Raw genomic sequence first — 16757 nt, 5'->3', positions numbered from 1 at the left:
AAGGCCCCAGGGCTGCCTTAGCAGACTGCCTATCAAGCCATCCCTGTCAGATTGCAATTAATGTAATGCTATGGCATTACGTCATAGTGCAAGAGCAATCAAAGCATTGCTAGTTGTGGTCCCCTCTGGGGCTAAAAAAAAAGTAAAAATCAGATCAATAAAGTTTTACTTATTGCGGGAAAAAAGTATTAAAAGTTTAAATCACCTTCACCTCCCTTTTGCCACATCCATCATTAAAAAACGGAATCAAAAATACATATTTGGTATCGTCGAATCCGTAAAAGTCTGATATCAAAGTAGATTATTTACCCCGCATGGTGAACGAGGTTCGGAAAAAAAAATAAAGCACGCCAGAAATGCACTTTCAGTCAGCCTGTGTTCCAGGAAAAAAATGCAATAAAAAGTGATCAAAAAGGCATATATATTCCGAAATGGTACCAGTGCAAACTACAGGCCGCCCCACATAAAATGAGCCCTCGCACAACTTTGTTGATGGACAAATAGAAAAGTTATTGAGCGCAGAAGAATGCAGTAGAAAATAATTTTTAAAAATTGAATGTACTGCAAAAAAAACTAGACAAGTTTGGTATCGTACTGACCAATAGAATAAAGTTATGTCATTTTTGTTGCAGTTTGTGCGCCGTAGAAACAAGACGCACTGAAAGATGGCGGAATGTTGGTTTTTTTTCATTTTACTCCACTTAGAAATTTTTTAAAACAAGCCCTCATAGAGCTAAGTCGATGGATAAATAAAGGAAGTATGATTTTTTTAAAAGGGGGAAGGAAAAAACAAAAATTGGAAAAAAGGGCATTAAGGGGTTAAAACCAACATATTCACAGAGACGGAAAAAGTCTATAATATTATAAAGCCCTTTCACAGTAACAGACTAATACCTAAAAGATTCTTTATTAGGGATACTCTTAAAAAAACATACATGGGCTGACATACGTACACAACGTAGAAAACGAAGGATAAATGAATACCCTTTCTCGACAGTAGCCTCCACTTTATTAATATATGTGAAGGAGACTTGATCATAAGTAAGTGCTAGTGGAAACAATACTAGGACTTATAGGTTCATTCACCATGCGTAAAGAGTGTTTTGATGCATGGCCGAACTTTTTAGATTTCCTTGCAATCTCAACCCTGGTGGTAATATGATGATGGTAGTAATCAATTACACTTTCAGAATGCAAAAGGTGACAAATTGCCAATCTATCAGGGTTACTGCTATTTATTCGATAAGGTAAAATGATATCCTAGGCTGTTTAAGACAAAAATACACAAGGGGATTTCTCCCATAGATGAGGATGTCTCAAACAGTTTTAAAGAGCTCACGATCGAGAAATCAGTATATAAGAGAAGCTTCTCTTATATACTGATCAAGTCTCCTTCACATATATTAATAAAGTGGAGGCTACTGTCGAGAAAGGGTATTCATTTATCCTTCGATTTCTACGTTTTGTATGTAGGTCAGCCCATATATGTTTTTTTAAGAGTATCCCTAATAAAGAATCTTTTAGGTTTTAGTCTGTTAAAACCAACATAAAATCGATCCTCCAGCCTCAATACAGCCTGAGATACAGCTATTAGTAGCAAGGATGTTCCACCTATGTTATTACCTACTGGAGTGCCTCCCCGAGAGATTCATGGTCAGCAAGAAAAGGGTTAAAGTAGCATGTTATTTATACCACACAGTGAATGTTATGTGAGAGAGAAAAACTAATGCTAGAATGGCTGATCTGTAGGCGCCTCGTCTAACCAAAAATGGAATAACAAATAAATAACCTAGAGGTCCAATATCCCCTAAAACATCCCTAATATAATCTCCAGCTCAGCCAGCAATAATCTCACACAGATCCACCAAAGGGGAATGTAAGAAGTTCTGGGGTTCAGAATTTGGAGTGTTGGCACAACTGCGCTGTTAGATATAATGCGGGTGACTAATTGGGTGAGGTTGGTAGGAGCTCGGAATCACTCTATGAACACGTCATGTGTTACGTGGGCTGAGTCTCCGCTTTACTTGTGGGTTTTATAGCAGAATACAAATGGCTTTATGTGGCAGGTGTAACAGCCATGTATTACAGGGGCCACATCATCCGGACATCACTGGTACTCCTGTTATCGCTAGATAAGCACAAAATAGGCAGGGCGCGGTCGCTGCCGACTTCTCCCTCCTTTACCCCTTAAGGACATGGCTCTGTTTTTTTTCTTCCCTTTTAAGTTTGCCACCCCTCCCCCCCCCCCACTCCTTTTTTTTTTGTATTTTTTTTTCCCAAAAAATGTAACTCTTTTCTTAATCCTCCGACAGATTTCTGGAGGCTTTTTTGGGGGGACAAGTTGTATTTTTCAATGTTACTATTTAATGTACGTAAAAACTTTAAAATGACTCCTAAGTGGAGTAAAATAGAAAAAAAAAAATTCCGCCATTTTTTGAAATTGTTTTCTGTCACCATCTTTTTTTTTTTTCCCTTTGACATAGTTTTGCAAAGGGACAAAGTCTTTGTGGGACGTCCTGTCGGTTCTGTTGGTACCTTTTTTTAAAGCATACGATCACTTTTTATTGCGTTGTTTCTTGGAGACAGTGATGCCAAATATTTATTTTTGTTTTATTACTTCGATTATTTTATTATAAATGTGGCAAAAGGTTTTTTTTTGTTTTTTTTCTTATTCCTTTTTTTAAACTTTTACTTTTTTTTTCTTTTTTAGTTCAGTTACTGTATGTCCTGTAGCATTAAGTGGTTAAAGAGATTTTCCCGTGACCTGCTTCACTACCTGCTTGCTGCTGACCAGAACATGTGACTGCTGCAGCCAATCACTGCCTACAGGATTGGCTACAGTAGTCACAATTTCCTGGTCAGCAGCAACCAGGAAGGACACAGGGCTTGTGAAGCAATTTTAACTGGAAAGTACTTTTAAATGTTTCCTCTTATCCTCGACAGTTAATTTTTTGTGTTTTTTACATTGTTGTAAATTCTGTCCATTCAGGTCCTACATGACTGATTCATCACAGATGGAGAAAGACAGAAACAAGATGGCAGAAAGCGTATTCAATCTCACACTGGAGATACTCTTCCAGCTGACTGGGGAGGTGAGAGACTCTGATGATGTCACATTACATCATTCTTATCTATGGTAATAACAGACGATGTCACTGGAGAGCAGAGAGATTCTGATGATGTCACATTACATAATTCTTATCTATGGTGATAACAGATTATGTCACTGGGGAGGTGAGAGATTCTGATGATGTCACATTACATCATTCTTATCTATGGTAATAACAGACGATGTCACTGGAGAGCAGAGAGATTCTGATGATGTCACATTACATCATTCTTATCTATGGTAATAACAGACGATGTCACTGGAGAGCAGAGAGATTCTGATGATGTCACATTACATAATTCTTATCTATGGTGATAACAGATTATGTCACTCGAGAGGTGATGGACTGGAAATGTCTGCAGTGATATTTATTAATGTCTCCCCATATACAGGATTACGCAATAGTGAGGAAGACCTCTAGTGATGGTTGTTGGGCCCCTGTATGTGATGGATGGGGAAGACTGAGCCCAATCACGGGGCCCCCACCTCACCCCCTGATTCATGAGGACATCAATGTACCGAAGATTCTAGAACTCACCAACAACATGATTGAGCTGCTGACTGGAGAGGTGACGCTGCAGGGAATGCTGGGACATTATACAGTAACAGCACTGGAGGCTTCTGGGTAATGACTGTATATTTTGTTGTCAGGTTCCTATAAGGTGTCAGGATGTCACTGTCTATTTCTCCATGGAGGAGTGGGAGTATTTAGAAGGACACAAGGATCTGTACAAGGAGGCCATGATGGAGACCCGCCAGCCGCTCCCATCACCAGGTAATAGACAGGACTAAATCCACGGGGACTTTATTATCTGTATATAAGGAATGACTTCAGTGTCCGTCTGTGTTTCCTGCAGTTCCAGCCAATAAGAGAAGAACCCCAGAGAGATGTCCCCGTCCTCTTCTTCCGCAGGACCATCAGGTAGATGCAGATGTCCCTCTGATCTGTAGAAGGCTGTGAAGCTCTTGAGTTCTGTCTTACTATATGTTTTGTATTTGTGTGATGAGGCCGGTGGAGATGGTTGGATTACCGCTGACCAGAGACATAACATGAAGGCCTCGGGGAAAGAATGATCACGGTCCACTTTTACTGAAAATTGCTAGTTTTAATTTGAAAGTTTCACAGCTCATCATGCCCAAAGTAAACCATAAGATGGGATATGTGAACCCTGTAATTTATGCAGGGAACATTTCTAAAGGAAAAGCAAGGCTGAAAAATCATATCATTTAAAAAAATGTAACTTTACATTAAAGCACCACTTCCGCAAAAAACACGTTTTCCCATCCCTGCACCCGTCATTTGATGTTCTTTTGTGCTCTTAATGTCTCTGGATTTCTCCCATGTATATTGCAGTTACTTCCCTGCAGTGCAGTCTCCTGTCTGATGCTTACCAGGCACTATCTCAATGTTAAGACATGTCCCTGATTTCTCTTCCACTCTTTTGGGTTATCAATCCCATAGTGCATCAGCATAACATTATGTAAGTAGCTATTGCCAGTACTGTGATATAGAGACTGGTAGGCCTGTCTCAGCATCCATTTTATATCAGCCCATTCAAGCCTGGCTGTATGTCATCCATTTGGTGTGCAGTTAGATAGTTAATTCAATTAAAGTAAAATTTGTTAATAAAGATTCTTATTCATGTGACTGTACAAGCCTGACATGAATTATATTTTCAGAATCTGGGGGACCAGCTAAATAAAACGCACCTAAACACATTGAGGTTCAAAGCGCAGAACACCCCAGAATGGCGTATCCACGTACCTGGGCAAAATTTACTTGTCATGTTTGGTACCGCCGAATTGATGTAATCATGACCAGAAATTCCTGTTTGGAGGATCCTCTGCAAAGATATGGCCAAAATGGGAAATTGTGATTTTCCAGAAGTCCATACGTATTTACCCCACCTTTCTCTGAATGACCTCAGAGGGGGAGGGTGGAGGGGTGTTTTGGGAAATTTTAAAACTTTTATGTTCTTGGAGAGATCCTGGGTCAGACTTCAGATCCTGCTTCAGTGACTCTGCATGAATCATAACCTTTAGCCAGATATCCCAAACCTGGTATCTTTCTTTTATTTTCTTCCTGTTTATTTTAAAATACTGTTTGTGTGTGTAAACCAGTGTGCCCTTATACTCCCGTGTATCAAGCTATTTGTATATCTTTTTATAATTATATCTGCACTGCTAATCCTTTTCTAAAATAAATCTGCAATTTAGTAGTTAAGCCTTTCCCGTTTTAAAACAAACCATAAACTCCGAAGATTGTGTTCATAATTCATAGTCTGGGTCCTGGCATCCCTTAACAGCTGGTGGTGGCAGCATGTGTATGTGAGCGGCATTGTATAGTGCTGGAGTGCGTCAGACCGTGAGTAATCAGTGATAGAGGCGGGATCTGTCGGGTCTCCTCTTACTCATCCGTGACAAGTACCATATTGTCCGTACCTTCTGTATTCACCTAAATAAGCTGCAGACTATAAATACACAGTCAGGAGACTGAGCTGTCATCACCTTCATTATAACTGTGTGACAGGATCATCAGCAGTAACTATACTAGGGGTCTCTGTGTCCCCCTCTAAAGAGCTTACTGACAAACAGACATTGTAAGAGTACCATAAAGCGCAGTAAATCTGGGATGTTCAGAATGAAATCACAAGGCACACTGAAGGAGAAGGACTCTGAGAAGCTTCCGATAGAAAGGAATTGCTAAACAAGGTAACACGAGCCAACTTCTATATACCGGGGCACATTACATCATGAATAGAAACCTCACTGGGTTTTCTCTTTAATTGTCATCTGGGCATTGCCTAATTATGACATTTCATAGTAATCATGGTATTCTGTTGGCACACACAGTGTCAGAGTCTGCAGATCGTTGTATTTGTGATCTTGTAATGGGGGAAGATTAGAGTACAGCTTACTATTACAGATCAGACCTGATCATTCTTGATGCACAGTGGACTTTTATCGTTCTTCCAACAACTGATTTCTTTGCACGGCTCTGGAATGGACTAGGATCATATTTGCATTTATCTGCCATCAGCAACACATTCTACAACAATCTACAACATGGAGGCTCTGTTTAAAAATGCAAAAAGTGGACTTTGATCATTCTTTTCGCAAGCCCTATAGATGTTCTCTGGATCTTCTCCCAGTTTTCCGGCGGTGGAGACTGCTGGTGGGAATAAGAAGCTTGGATTTATATTTATCTGCTCCTTTATTTCCCCGAGACAAGCAGCGGATGTGTCCGGTAGACGCTGATCTCCACTAAGACAACGTGCAGCGTGTCTAGCCATGCCGAATATACATGTGTATGAGGATCCTGAGGGGTCATTGAGCCGCCATCTAATATCTATGTCCGGCCTCTAGACCTGCAGCTATGTGGCCATCAGAGTAGATGAAACATAACCTACTCAAAAAGAGAAGTTTCCTACTGGACCTTCTACTGACGACTAGCCCAAATAATATCACCCAGGTGTATAGTGGGGTTAAGTGAGAGTGTAAGGATTGCTTATCAAGATCTTCTCTACATTAACCCCTTGTTAAACCATCATTAATCCTTAACCCATCATTACGCCTGATTGTACCGTAATGACTAAGCAAAATTTTGGAAATCTGACTTGTGTCACATAGAATAACTCTGTAAAGGTTTTGCATATATATGTAATTCTGGTATTGTTTTTTGCCACATAATGTACTTCATTTAGGGCCCCTGCACACTTGTGGCTTTTTTAACGCTGCATTATCGCTGCGTTTTTTTTAACGCGATTGTCAATGGGACTTTCTAATGTTAAAAAGGCATCGCACAAAAATTGCAAAGCACAAACCTGCGATGCGTTTTTAACATTAGAAAGTCCCATTGACAATCGTGTTAAAAAAACGCAGCGATCTCGCAGCGTTAAAAAAAAAAAGCAAGTGTGCAGGGGCCCCCAGGTGGTAGAAATAGACCGATAGAATTTGTGTATATTTATTAAAAATGTTTTTTTTCACATTTTCAACTGCAATATCTCAAATATGTGCAAACATATTCTACAGATATATATTTCCATCTGTTTACTTTATTCTGGATGCACATTTGAAAAACTTTACTTTTTCTTTAACTATTTGTGAAAGGTACAAATTTAACATTGATTATCAACATTTTGATGAACACTTTGATTTCCTAGACCAAGCCAAGATTGCAAAGGCTCCTAGGTGTCAGAATGATAGATACCCCCACAAATAAGCCACTTTAAAAGAAACTACACCCCTTAATGTATTCAATGAGGGGTGTCATGAGTATTTTGACCCCACAGTTTTTTTGCTAAATAGAGTAGAAAAAATAAATTTTCATATTTTTGCAAATATGTCATTTTAAAGACATATCTTTTTCTATGCTGCACATGGAAATGAGGATTTGCACCCCAAAATAGCTACACCTGTTTGTCCTGTGTTCAGAAACACACCCATTGTGGCCATCATCTGCTTACTGGACACATGGCTAGGCCTAGAATGAAGGGAACACCCACTGGATGTCAGAGCACAACTGAATACATTTTGAAATCTTGACCCCCTAGCCAATTTATCTCGGGGTCTATTGAGCGTTCAGACTCAACATTTGTTTGCAAAAATTATTATAAAGCAAGTGAAAAATAAATTTTTATTTTTTTTTCACAAATTTGTCACTTTCATGACAGTTTTATTCGTTTCAAGCAGGGAAAAGTGGGTAGATGATAGGTTCATGTAAAACCATGGCTGCAGAAACCTACTGTTCAATCAAAAACCAAAAAGTGGCAACCGCACTCAATATACATTTTTCATCAGCAAAATACATAACTATGTATACACTAACCACATTAAGCAATGCAAGGTACTTGGTATAGAATGTGATCACAGTATAATGGCCCATACACCAATGTCCAGATGACCAAGCTTTCGGATGGGTCCTAACACTAGTATTAGTGCACTCCTGCCCCTACCTCCTGTCCCTTCTATTGGACTATAGGAGGTGGGCATGCTAGCCTTTCCCCCATGCAGCATGCAGAGTGATGGCTATCTACCTGTACACAAAAGGGGAAAAGGGGGTGGGGAAAAGCTGGCATGGCCCCCCTCTGTGACTCAGAGCTCTGCTCCAAGCCAAACTTCAGGAATCGGTGACAAAATCCCTTTCTGGAGCAATTGTATTCTAAAAAGTGATACAAAGTGATAACTACTGCTGTCAGGTCATTTTTGGTCGTCATGATGATTAATGATCTTTTCTGGTCATGTAAAACCTTCCACATGACTTCTCCAACCGTCTGCTGACTTTTACAATATTTGTCTCACAGCTTTTGTATCAGGATGAAGATCTGACCAATATTAATACTACAGAGACAAATGTGAGGGGCGATCAGCGGTGTAAAGAGGAGATTCCTACAGGTAACTGCCCAGGTGAGTAGTAACCACTAAATACAGCAGAGAGGAGTCACAGATTCTCCTCGGTCAGCGGCTGCTGATAGCTATGTAGATTTATAAGCTCTGGGATCTGTCAGTTTCCGCTGTATATTTCCCCATTCAGCCGGAGTATAAACTATATATGGATGACCTGTGATACCGTTATAGGTGATAACACAGGATGGGCATTTACTGCACGGACATTAAACACATCTATGTGAGCGGGAACTACTATTCATTATATGATGTCTGTACTGAGGAGAGAGAAATGGTTTTCAAATTCTAGGACTGCGGGTCCTTTTACACTGACCAATTCTTGATCTGATGTAACCAGTGCTGATCAGTAGGCAGGTGAATCGCTGCTGGTTTACTTTTTGGTTTACACGGGACAAGAATCGCTGCTATGGGAATGAATGATCTTTAGTATGATGGCTGATGCACATAGGCCGGCTGGTCATCTCCTCGGTAATATGGAGAGATGTAAAGCTGAAAATCATCAATCAGCTGTGTAAGGAGAATTTATGTGTTTATCAAAGAGAAGATGATCCCAGATCTCGTGCAGAAGTCTGGACCCAGGAGAAATATACATCACATCAGCCTGTGCGGTATCAGATGATTTTTCTAATTTATTCTAAGGCGTATTTGGTTTTTATACTATAAATGACATCACAGCAAAAGTATATATACCTCCAAGATTAATAATAATACATGATAGGCTAAAACAAAAATGATTAACATAAGTTACACCTCTTAAGGCGCTACTATAACATACAATGAGACCGTTATGAATTCAGAGAAAAGGAATGCAAGGGAGGCAGTCTGGAGATTCTTATCTTGTCTGTCTACCCCGTAATGGTATAGAAAAGTTTTCGTTTAACCCTTTAACTACTTATACTAGCAGCAGGCTATATCTTTCTAGTTTACAATCCAATAAAAGAACAATTAACTGATACATTGATCTACAATTTTCTTAACAAGCTGATAATCGAGCATCCCCTTTTTCATGATCTGGCAGTCAGGCTGTGTAAAAGGGATTTGAGGAACCATTAATTCCTATTAGACTAATATCAAGTTGCTGTGTGCTAACACAATACCAAAGATGGAGGCAAAGACCCCGATAACAGCATCCAAAGCATAGTGCCATGGACTTAGAAAAAATAATCATATTGTGGAGACCTAGACCCAAAGAATAGAGGGTGCTTTAGAGGATGGAAGTCTAGTGCTGGAGTGTCAGGGATGTCGCTCACCAGAGACTTGGCAGGAAGACACCGAGGTGCTGATCACCATGAAGATCCCATTCAGACAGACACTATTTCCCATGTGACTTCTGTCCATGTATTTCATAGGCCGCACTTAGATCCTTTATAGCCAGCTAAACTATTTACATGGACATGTTTTTTATGTGGTTCACATAAACTCCCAGCATGTCCTATTATGGTTTGATTCACCGACTAGAATCAGACATGCACTGACTACTGCCTGCCAGCATGGGGCAGCACACACTCCGTATGTGTCCATGTGATGTCCATTGCGAGTTCTCAGGCACAACTCACACTCAGCCATCTGAATATGGCCGACCAGATAAATCATATTTCAGGTGTCACATCTTATCTCTCAGCTGGGAGTGAATGCGGTTTCTTAGAATCCCACTTCCTTACATTGTACTGTAGATTATACAATCCCGCAGTGTGTGATCTCACCGTAATACTCTTCCAGGTGCCATAAATGGGCACAATTGGGAAACAGATTCCGAGTAGTTTCATCCTAATATAACGTCTGAGCCGATTATAAGGGGGTTGGAGATAAAGTAACGGCTTACAGATGTGTTTTCTAATGACTGCAAAGAGTTTGTTCAGAATCAGGAAGAGTGATCATCAGGGCAGGATAAATGGGGAACCCCTTAAGGACCCGACCCTTTTTTCCATTTTCTCCCCCCCCCTTTTCTTAAAAAAAACCCCAAAAACTCCTATTTATCCATCAAGATAGCTGTATGACGGCTTGTTTTTTGCGGGATGAGTTGTGTTTTTCAATGGTACTATTTAATGTACCATAAAACTTTTAAAAAGTTTTTCAGTACATTATAAGTGGAGGGAAATGGAAAAAAATAAAAATTCCGCCCTCTTTGGGTGCATCTTGTTTCTACGGCGTACACACTGCAGCAAAAATGACCCGATAGCGTTATTCTATGGGTAAGCACGATTACTACAATACTACATTTTATATAGTGGGTTTTTTGTTTTATTTTTTTGCTGTATTACTTTTATTTATTTTTTTCCATAGAGATTTAAGTTTTTTAAAGTTTTTTTTTCTGCTGCCATCTTCCGACAGCGATAACTTTTTTCCATCAACACTGCTGTGTGAGGACTCATTTTTTGCAGGATGTCCTGTAGTTTCCGTGGGTATCATTTTGGAGTACATACGCTTTTTGTTACCTTTTTACTTGGAGACAGGGTAACCAAAAAAAAATGCAATTCTGGCATAAATTTTTTTTTTCTGACGACATTCGCCATATGGGGTAAATAACGCATTATTTTGATACGTCAGACTATCAAATGTGTTTTTTGTTTTATTATCTAGAATCTATTATTATAAATATAGCAAAAAGATATCTGTCACGCCCGAGGGTGGGACTCCCAGCGCTACAACAAGAATTTCAGGAATTCGGGAGGGTTAGTAATTTCAAAGTAAATCTAGTAAAATCAGAGATCCTGACTATTACATTGGTGCAGAGCGAGGTGTCATTCCTGGAAAGGAAGCTCCCCCCTAGATGGAATTACACCTCCATCAGATATTTGCACTTGCCAGCAGACCCCTCCCAGGTTTTCTCCCTAAACTTTAAGCCATTCATTCCTGTTGGACATGGAGAGGGATCTGGAGAGATGGAGCCCACTATATCTGTCATGGTTCATCAGAGTTAATGTCATTAAGATAGATATCTTGCCGAGGTTTCTAGCTCTATGCCAGACCCTACCTGTGAAATTAAACAGTTCCTGTTTAATGAGCATCTGTCATCTGATCTCTAGATTTGTCTGGAGGGGACATTGACCAAGATTAAAACATGACATCCTAATGTGCGAGCCTAACTTCATGAACCTGGTGACAGAATCACTTTTTGGAGCAATTGTAGCCTAAAAAGGGCCTCCACTTTGGGTGGAGTAGGTCTACCTGATTTTGTCCTTATACTATAGAGCTTGTATGAGTAACTGCATACTCAACCTCCTACACCATCGCCTTAACATAATTTGGGTAGAAACAGAAGATGTCCAGGAACCAAACTGGTTACAGAAAGTATTCTGAATCCCAAGGAGGTATCATGACAATATAGGGGTACACTCAACACTCATTGAGCAGATACTGCAAATCTAGGTGAGATTCCCTGATTATTTTTAAACTAGTTACCTCCCCAGGCCTGCTCACCACCTTGGTAGGTAATCCTCACTTTAAGGTCATGCTGCAGAGCTCCTCTGCTATCTCTTCCTCGTCTGCCTACTCCCAATCTACGAGACATTTACTCATAAGCAAGATTGAACCTAGAGATGAGCGAGCGTACTCGCTAAGGGAAAATACTTGAGCGAGTATTGCCTTTTGCGAGTACCTGCCCGCTTGTCTCAAAAGATTCTGGTGCCGGCGGGGGTGAGCGGTGAGTTGCGGGAGTGAGCATGGTGGGGAGAGAGAGATATCTCCCCCCGTTCCTCCCCGCTCTCCCCCGCTGGCAACCGAATCTTTTGAGACGAGCGGGCAGGTACTCGCAAAAGACAATACTCGCTCGAGTATTTGCCCTTAGCGAGTATGCTCGCTCATCTCTAATTGAAACCCTTTAGGGATGACTTTAGAGAATCTGTGACTCCCGAGGGGGCCTGGTTATAATACTTTCAGTTAACATGTTTTGTGGACTCCATGACACCTAGGGGGCCCCTCACTGGATACCTCACCCGATTTGAGGCTCTGTGTGTATCCGTGGACCCCCAGACACACACACTCTGTGATCTACAGGGCACTGCTGAGTCTAGAGATGGGGGACTCTAAGCAAAGCTTTCTGGTTGCGTGGGAGAGAGGACTAGGTATGTGCTTCTCAGTGGAGCTCTGGCATAAGGCCTTTGTCTTATCGCACAAGATAGTGGTATCCTGTAGATTGCAGGACCTTAAATATAAGACCCTAACCCAATGTTATAGAACCCAAAAGAAGCTACATAAAATGTATAGCCATCACTCTCCCCTATGTTGGAGATGCTTCTCTGAGGGGAGCAACATGATCCATCTATGATGGGAATGTCATACAGTAGCCAGCCTATGGTGAGATATTATGTCTCTCTACAATGTAGTGTGCAACTCCTCTGTTGCCTTAACTCCGGAAACTGTCCTCCTATCACTATTTCTGGGATCTATTTCCAAAGAAAAAAAGGGCTGCAAAAGCCAGCTGTCCTGATGGTGAACTGCTGGTCATGTGATACAAGCAGTCCACCATCAGGACGGCTGGCTTTTGCCTCATTTATTTTCTATTTTAGTTATTTTTGACATTGAGATAGTTCCTAGTTAAGAGGCTATCAGCCTCCTGCTGCTACTATGTAGCTAGTCAGGTTGAGGTAGTCACCACTGGTGTCGGCTTTCTCTAAACAAACCATCCTAACTCACTAATAATTTGCGGGGAGTGGGAGGTTAGCAGGTTCTATAGGTGTGAAGCTGACAAGTAGGTGCTAGTTGTTCTGGGGTGAAATACTTTACCATCCATGCAGCCTGGTATCCTGGTTTCCCTTATTTTCTTTAGGGGAAGGCTGCAAATCCTGGTGAGACACCAGCATATCACTGGGATATTACAGTGGATATTACTGGTGGGAGTTGTAGCTCCTACCCAGTTTTCCATGTTTCTGTGGGATTTATATATCCTGAGATGATAGGATTTTTTTGGGTGGTTCCGTTTGTCCTTCCATCTGACAAACGGACTTGCCATCTATATCAGTTCCCATATAATCATTCTTGAGGTTTATGGGGTTCCCTGACAATCTGTGGGCTCCAGAGAAACGCATTGCACCATTCTGATCTACTATATCTTTATAAACTTTTGGTTGAGAATCATATCGTCCTAAGGGATTATTTTTACCCCTACTAGAATCTATAACACTCTTAATTGGAGGGACATCTAGTACATGGAAAGTGTTCAGTTTTCTTGTAGGATTAAAGGGGTTGTTTCGCGGCAGCAAGTGGGGTTATGCACTTCTGTATGGCCATTTTAATATACTTTGTAATATACATCGTGCATTAAATATGAGCCATACAGAAGTTATTCACTTACCTGCTCCGTTGCTAGCGTCCCCGTCGCCATGGTGCCGTCTAACTTTAGCGGCTAATCGCGTGATTAGACGCGCTTGCGCAGATGGGTCTTTTTCCTTCGGCTCGGCAGCAGCGGCGTTCTGGCTCCGCCCCCTTGTACGCGTAATCGCGTAGCTCCACCCCCATCACATGTGCCGATTCCAGCCTCCTGATTGGCTGGAATCGGCAGATGTGACGGGGCGGAGCTACGCGATGACGCGTACAAGGGGGCGGAGCCAGAACGCCGCTGCTGCCGAGCCGAGCCGAAGGGGAAAGACCCATCTGCGCAAGCGCGTCTAATCGGGCGATTAGACGCTGAAGTTAGACGGCACCATGGCGACGGGGACGCTAGCAACGGAACAGGTAAGTGAATAACTTCTGTATGGCTCATATTTAATGCACGATGTATATTACAAAGTGCATTAATATGGCCATACAGAAGTGCATAACCCCACTTGCTGCCGCAGGACAACCCCTTTAATAATCAATACTGAAATATAGATGGATCTTTTCAACTAATCAACCAAGTAGTGGTTATTTAGCCAGTATCTATACGTATTGATTCTAACTTTTGTTATTTGTGTCCAGGTGTTTGCCTTGGTAACCTTTATATGTGTGTTAACATTTTCTAATAAATGTTCATTTTAGTTAGTCTAATCTGTGAAGGGTATATTAGTTTGTAGACTACTTCTGCCCGAGTGAAAACAGTTATTGTATGTACCAAGCTGTCCTATAGATGAGCAGTTCTATATTTGCTGCACACCGTGTGTTACTGACATCCGGCTTCATGGGAGATTTTATATGACTTCTTTATGGAAAAACAGAAACTAATGTTGGTGCAGAAATGGCCGAACTCCATCTGTATGGAATATACTATTCCTGTAGCTTGGGCTTGAAGGTCTACCGGGGACCGAAACCCGGGGATTGTGGAGGACTCTGTTACAAGTTACTTTTCATGACCCTTCTCAGATCCCCCAGAACCCCCTATATTATTGATGGAAACCAGAATTAATTACTTGTAAGTCCCGATTCACAGCTGTAGTTTTTGGTGATGTTTTCTGTACTGATAATTGCTTATTCTTTAAGTGAGATACAAACCAAGTGATTTTGATGAGTGAGCGATTCTGACTCACTTGCTCTGTCAGGACCCATGCTTACATGTACCGTCATCTGTAATGGCTCTTTTGAGTGATTACTCAAACGGCTTTCAGCCTGTGTAAAAGCACCCTTAGATGATGTTACATTTTGCTACAACACTTGTTATTTCTATATAAATGTTAAAAAAATCTGCATAATTTTTAAGGTTTATAATTTTTGTTGTTGTTGACAGATGACAGTACCAGGAGCTCAGAGGGATGTCTGATATCTGCAGATTGTAAAGCAGAGGATTGTGGTGTCATACAAGATACATATGAAGAACCTGCCATTATCCCAGATATCTCCTCAGCCCTTCACAGCAAAGATCCATCATCTGATCCTCTTATACAGGTCCCATCTTCTGATTCATCACAGATTGATAAGCAGGAGAAATGTTACAGAAGAGGAGAACGTCAAGAAGCTCACACAGGGGAGAAGCCATATTCATGTTCAGAATGTGGGAAATGTTTTGCAGGAAAAACAGATCTAATTCAGCATCAGAGAATTCACACAGGAGAGAAGCAGTTTGTATGTTCAGAATGTGGGAAATGTTTTACAGGGAAATCAGCCCTTATTACACATCAGAGACGTCACACAAGAGAGAAGCCGTTTTCTTGTATAGAATGTGGGAAATGTTTTAGATGGAATTCACATTTAGTTATACATCAGAGAATTCATAGAGGAGAGAAGCAATTTTCTTGTTCAGAATGTGGGAAATGTTTTACACGGAAATCATCTCTCATTACACATCAGAGATATCACACAGGAGAGAAGCCGTTTTCTTGTTCAGAATGTGGGAAATGTTTTACATGGAAATCAGCCCTTATTGCACATCAGAGACATCACACAGGAGAGAAGCCATTTTCTTGTTCAGAATGTGGGAAATGTTTTAAGGATAAATCAAAGCTTGTTAGACATCAGAGAACTCACACAGGAGAGAAGACATTTTCTTGTTCAGAGTGTTTGAAATGTTTTGCAGCAAAATCAGACCTTGTTATACATCAGAGACGTCACACAGGAGAGAAGCCGTTTTCTTGTTCAGAATGTTTGAAATGTTTTGCAGTAAAAACAGAACTTATTATACATCAGAGAAGTCACACAGGAGAGAAGCCATTTTCTTGTCCAGAATGTGGGAAATGTTTTACAGGGAAATCATACCTTGTTGTACATCAGAGACGTCACACAGGAGAGAAGCCATATTCATGTTCAGAATGTGGGAAATGTTTTGCAGGGAAATCGGCCCTTGTTACACATCAGAGACGTCACACAAGAGAGAAGCCATATTCATGTTCAGAATGTGGGAAATGTTTTGCAGGGAAATCGGCCCTTGTTGTACATCAGAGAGGTCACACAGGAGAGAAGCCATATTCATGTTCAGAATGTGGGAAATGTTTTGCAGGGAAATCGGCCCTTGTTGTACATCAGAGAATTCACACAGGAGAGAAACTGTTTTCTTGTTCAGAATGTGGGAAATGTTTTGGAGCGAAATCATGTCTTGTTAAACATCAGAGAATTCACGGAAGAGATTTTCCTGTTCAGATTGTGGGAAATGTTCTACTGGCAAATTAAATTTACTGCGGCATTACAAAGTTCACATAGGAGAGAAGCCGTTTCTCTAAACCTGTTTTGTCAAGCTGTACAAAAAAAAGGAATAACTGCAGTCAAATTACTCATCCCCTTACTGTGGTAAAACAATGAGTCCTCCCCTCTCATGGCCAGTGGGAAAACAAAATACATCAAACATTGCGCTCCGAGGAACTCATGAGCTGGTAGAACGGTACTTGAACTAAATGCC

General features: G+C 40.9%; 1 protein-coding gene across 1 annotated transcript in view; it reads left to right on the top strand.

Annotated features, from left to right (window-relative positions):
- The window catches only part of LOC136629072 (zinc finger protein 585A-like), a 331519-nt gene that overhangs the window by 275706 nt on the left and 39056 nt on the right, over positions 1-16757 (top strand). The window contains exons 10-11 of the mRNA XM_066605195.1: positions 8413-8515; positions 15156-16410. Of these exons, the coding sequence (XP_066461292.1) occupies positions 8413-8515; positions 15156-16410 (1358 nt within the window). The remainder of the gene's footprint in view (positions 1-8412; positions 8516-15155; positions 16411-16757) is intronic.

The sequence above is a fragment of the Eleutherodactylus coqui genome, chromosome 5, assembly GCF_035609145.1.
Source record: "Eleutherodactylus coqui strain aEleCoq1 chromosome 5, aEleCoq1.hap1, whole genome shotgun sequence".
Taxonomy (NCBI): domain Eukaryota; kingdom Metazoa; phylum Chordata; class Amphibia; order Anura; family Eleutherodactylidae; genus Eleutherodactylus; species Eleutherodactylus coqui.
Note: the sequence above shows the minus strand (reverse complement) of the source record. Positions and strands in the feature narration are given on the sequence as shown.